The sequence below is a fragment of the Galeopterus variegatus genome, unplaced genomic scaffold, assembly GCF_000696425.1.
Source record: "Galeopterus variegatus unplaced genomic scaffold, G_variegatus-3.0.2 Scaffold761, whole genome shotgun sequence".
In the NCBI taxonomy this organism is placed as follows: Eukaryota; Metazoa; Chordata; class Mammalia; order Dermoptera; family Cynocephalidae; genus Galeopterus; species Galeopterus variegatus.
Genome location: NW_007726872.1, coordinates 431,586 through 436,504, shown reverse-complemented (window position 1 = coordinate 436,504; position 4,919 = coordinate 431,586). Strand labels below are relative to the sequence as shown.

Below are 4,919 nucleotides of genomic sequence, written 5' to 3'. Positions count from 1 at the left end.
AAAAATAAATAAATAAATAAAGAGATAAAGTGAAGAAGTCTCCCAAGCTATGAAGTAATTAGACTCATGCCTTGCTTTGCCCCTGAGCCCTGGCCACGATGACTGGGGTTGGAGGCAGGAAAAAGGAGGCTTTGGGCAAAGGCAGTGGAGGTGGGGACTCTGGACAGCCTTGGGAGGCCCTAGAGGCAGTGGGCATGGAACCTGCTGCCACCAATTCCTGCTGACCATGACGACATGACCAGGGCTTGGTGAAGAGGTACAAAGCTGGAGCCTGGGCCTGCTTCTCCCAGAGCTGGGCTTCTCCACAGGGCTGCACATGCCAGGGGCCTGGGAGACTTGTCAACACTCTCACTGAAGCGTCCCCTAAATCCCGTTCTGTTCCAGTGGGTGGGGCTGGGGGCTTGTGAATGATGCTCTGTGGGTAACCGACAACTGTGTGGTTGAGAAACAAATCTAAACAGAGAACAGCTGAAAATCCTGGGACTGATTCTCATAGGTTTAAGATACAGGGGTCAATTAATGATTTTTATATTGATGTATCATTAGGTCCTGCTTAAGCATTTAAAAAAAAATTAAAGTTGAAAGCGAGAGCCAAATCAAAGGGGCTGGGAAAGGATGCATGGCCTCTCTGGGAGCCACTTCCAGAGTAGACAACACTACCTGGGATGCTCCTGCGAGTCTGGGGGATAATGAACAAGGCTTCAGCAGGTAATACAAGAGACGAAGGCTGTGGCACTACTGGAAGGCTGTAGGAGCCAGAGTGGGGAGATGCCCAGGGCAAGCTTTAATGAGCGGGAGCCTTCACACCCAACACAACAGCAACTGACAACAGTAAGGGCAAAATCCCCAAGGTGCCTGGGGAGGCAGGTGGTCTTCAGGAGCAAATGCCTCATGGGGTACACGGCTCCGATAAACACATCGCTCCATACCTGGCCCAGGTGCCTAGTGGGGGCCCCCGGAGACCTGGGCAGGAATCAGCTGAACGAGGGGCAGCGGCATCTCTATACTCACGTTGCACCCAGTTCCCGCTCACGGGGCTGAGAAAGTTGGGGTAAAGGCCAAAGGGCTTGTCGATCTTCCTGAGGACTTTGCGGATGTTCCTGACCTGCAAAGAGATGGACACTGGGTGCACCTTCACTCTCCCGAAGAAGCCAGCCGACTCCCAGCCCAATGAGGAAGCACAGAGGAAACTACTCCAGCGAGGCAGGAAGGGAAGGCGGGCAGCGAACGGGAGGCTCCAGCCCGGAGTGTGTGAGACAGCCTTGCCCTGTGCCCTCGTGCAGGGCCTGACCCACCACCTCTTCACTGGCTGCTCTGCCTGGTTCCAGTCGGTCTTGCTCCAGGCCCACTGCCTGCCAGAGCCCCACCCCCACCCCATCCCCACTGCGTGCTGCTTTTGGGATGGCTACATTTTTTTTTTTTAGGGGGGTGGTTCGTATGAATGACAGTAGCTCATTTGTAAGCATTAAGTAAAATTGCCTTTTTAATAGGCCAAAAATGGTCAAAGCCAGTAATCCCACTAATGGGTGTATATCCAAAGGAAATGAAATCAGTATGTTGAAGAGACATCTGCACTCCCATGTTCACTGCAGCATTATTCACATTATTCAGATCAACCTAAGTGTCCATCAGTGAATGAATGGACAAAGAAAATGTAGTATATATGCACAATGGAATACTATTCAGCCCTAAAAAAAAGGAGGAAATCCTATCATTAGTGACAACATGGATTAACTTGGGGGACATTATGCTAAGTGAAATAAGCCAGGCACAGAAAGACAGATACCGCATGATCTCACTTATATGTGGAGTCTAAAAAAGTCAAACTTACAGAAGCAGAGAGTAGAATGGTGGTTTCCAGGGATTGAGGGGAAGGGGTTGGGGAGATGTTGGTCAAAGGATACAAAGTTTCAGTTAGACAGGAGCAGGAAGTTCAAGAGATCCACTGTATATGCACGGTGACCATACTTAACGACAACAGCATATGGAAAATCTCTGAGAGTAGATTTTAAGTGTTCTCACCACATAAAAAGTATGTCAGGTAATCAAAAAAAAAAAAAAAAAAGGGAGTCAAATATTGGTAATTTCAGATGGTTCAATCGAGAGAGATGTTATTTTATCTGACACTTTAGTAATTATTTCAGAGGACAGGCCTGGGCTCCTTAATAGCCCCATGCTCTAATAGGCATCTCAGAGCATTAAAAATAATAAATAATAACGAAAGCAACAACAGCAGTAACCCCTATTACCATTTCTCAATTCCTTTGAGCCAGACCTCAGGGAGGTTCGGTGACTTGCTGACGGCCACTGGTGCTAAGTGGCAGAGCCAGGACATGAGTCAGGTCTGTTGGGCCACATGGACCTGAATACTCCCTACCCTGCTCAGAGCAGCTCCTGGTCTACAAGTAGTGGAGATGCCCCCACTGGAGCCAGAAGAGGCTGGATTTGCAACCTTTGGGGCTACAAAGGGCGAGAAGTGAATTCAGGAGGGCTTTACTTACAGGCGGCTGCTCCCGGCAGTATGTGCAATCCTACCCACTGTAGGATCCTCTGGGACAGAAAGGCCCTCGGGGACCACGCTGTCTCATGCTAACAGATTTCTCTACAAGGCGAGCAGCCTTTGCTGTCACACCTTCCTTTCCAGGGGAAAGCACTTGGCTCTGCACATTGGATTTCATATCCACTTATGCTAACGGAGTCCATTACAGGGGACAGGAATGTGTTTGTACCTGAGTTATCCTCAGCCATCCTGGGGGTGAGCAGGGAGGCAGGCTAATGGGCTCTCCCAGGGGGCATGGACACTTCCAGAATTTGGGCCAATTTGTTGACTGCCAATAATAGTCTCTGTGGGAGGCACAACTGGGGGATGAAAATAGCTGGCATATGTATATGTGGAGAGAGACAGAGACAGATAGTGGACTCCAAAGAAATATCCTGCAGCCTGCCGCACTAATCTGGTCTGGAAAGAGCCAGAAAGTCCTGGGCTCAAATCCTAGCTTTATCACTTACCAGCTGATGGCCCAAGGCAAGCTATTTAACCTTTTTTTTTTTTTTTTTCTGACCGGTAAGGGGGTAATAACCCTTGGCTTGGTGTCGTCCGCACCATGCTCAGCCAATGAGCGCACCGGCCATTCCTATATAGAATCCAAACCCGCAGCCTCAACGCTACCAGTGCCACACTCTCTCAAGTGAGCTATGGGGCCGGCCCACTATTTAACCTTTCTGAGTCTTAGTTTCCCCCTCTGCAAAATGGGGATATGAGGAAGACCCACCTCACAGAGTCGCTGGGCAGATTAGAGCTATTGTGATGATTCCAGACTAACCAGGGCTAGAGTGAGCTCCTTGTCCCACTCCATCCTGAGCTGGTCTGAACCTTCCTAGAGGAGTTTGGCTCAAGAGCAATGGAAGTGGAAGGCTTGGGGGAAGGCCTAGAGGTGGAAAAGGATCAGAAAATAAGAGCTATGGGGAAGTGGGATTAAATCATTCCTTGAGCTTTCAAGGTGAAGTGTCACAGGGAGGCAGAGACCCTCTCAGTATAAGGAAAATGTTTCTGAAGGCAGGGTTGACAGTAGGATGCACTGTTCAAGTGTGGTAGTGAGCTCCATGTCAGAGGAAGTGACCAAGGGAGGCTGAGAAGCTCTACTTGAACTTCTCAAGGACATTCAGGGACACACACACCGAGGAAGCAGTGGTCCCAAACTTGGTGACAAAAAGCACATGGGTATGTATTAAGAATGCAGACTTCTGGGCCTAGAGTGACGCCCAGAAATGTTTAGTTCTAGCTGTGCCAGATGATGCTCTCAGGCTAGGGGCCACCAGGTAGAGGTGTGACTCTATCATGTCCCAGCTCCCCTGCCAGTTTAAGAGGCTGGCTTTCCAGTGGGGAGTGAAGGCTTTGGATGTGGGGGGCATCCAAAAGTTTCTCCCAGGAGGGCTCTGGAGGGCAGGGCTTCCTTTTCCCTAGACAGGACTCGTGAGGGCTGGAGCCTGAGCGCCACGTGAGGGCAGTGTGTGCACACTTCCCTTCTCTGGATTTAGGGTCAGACCTGTAGAGACACATACAGACAGTGGGGACTGCCCAGGGCTGGGGCACTAAGGATGGGCCCCTCCTGGAGGGCTTCCCAGAGGCCAGGTACAGGTAGCTGTCAGGACTGGACAACGGCCTGCATGCTACCTCTCAGCACCATAAGTGTCCTTAGACCGCTCGGGCACAATGAGAAGGAATGGTCCTGGGCATCTGCTGTAGAGTGAAATGGCTCTAACAGCCTGCTGGTGGCATGAGCTGGATAGGCATCTGGAAGTAAGAGGCATGCAGATCTCACGTGGAAAGTGAAATGTCCCTGGAAAGGAGACTTTTGCACCAGGTGGCCATTTCCTGCTGGCGTGAGGTTGTGCCTAGATCTCAGCTACACTTTCTCCAGATTTCACGTGTGGTTGCTGCTGAGCTGACATGTACCAGTGGAAACTTCCTCTCTGGCAGAGCTTTGTCTCTGGCCTCTGGAATCCTGATGGCTCCAGCACCCACCTGCCCTGCTGCCTGGCATCAGGGCACAGTTAGTTCTTCCACAAATTACTATTTGCTCTATTAGCGGTAGCTCAGGAGCTCCTGGGCTCCCCACCTTCCCTCCTGCTGATTTGTGAGGGAGGAGCCACTTGCCCATCGCCTCTGAAACCCTGGAACAGCTGAATGCTCATCCCTCTGCTCTCTGTGGGGAGAAGAGAGGGGCTGTTTTGGGAGGAGACAGGGAGGAGACTTACCTTTTCAGCAAAGACCTGGTTGCCAGAAAGCTCGGTGAGGTGTAAGAATTCCAAGTGCAGGGACCCAAACTCCGCCAGGATGCTGCTGCTGCCTGCAGTGGCCCAGCCCCAGCTCCCACTGCAAAGACAGGAGCAGCCATCATCACCCCTGCTGGCCACGC

At 51.0% G+C, this 4,919-nt stretch overlaps 1 protein-coding gene across 1 annotated transcript in view; it reads right to left on the bottom strand.

Moving 5' to 3' along the window:
• MAN1C1 (mannosidase, alpha, class 1C, member 1) overlaps positions 1 to 4,919 on the bottom strand; it is a 169,919-nt gene that overhangs the window by 24,736 nt on the left and 140,264 nt on the right. Inside the window, exons 6-7 of the mRNA XM_008572164.1 lie at positions 4,759 to 4,876; positions 1,012 to 1,105 (exon numbers count right to left, since the gene is read on the bottom strand). Of these exons, the coding sequence (XP_008570386.1) occupies positions 1,012 to 1,105; positions 4,759 to 4,876 (212 nt within the window). The remainder of the gene's footprint in view (positions 1 to 1,011; positions 1,106 to 4,758; positions 4,877 to 4,919) is intronic.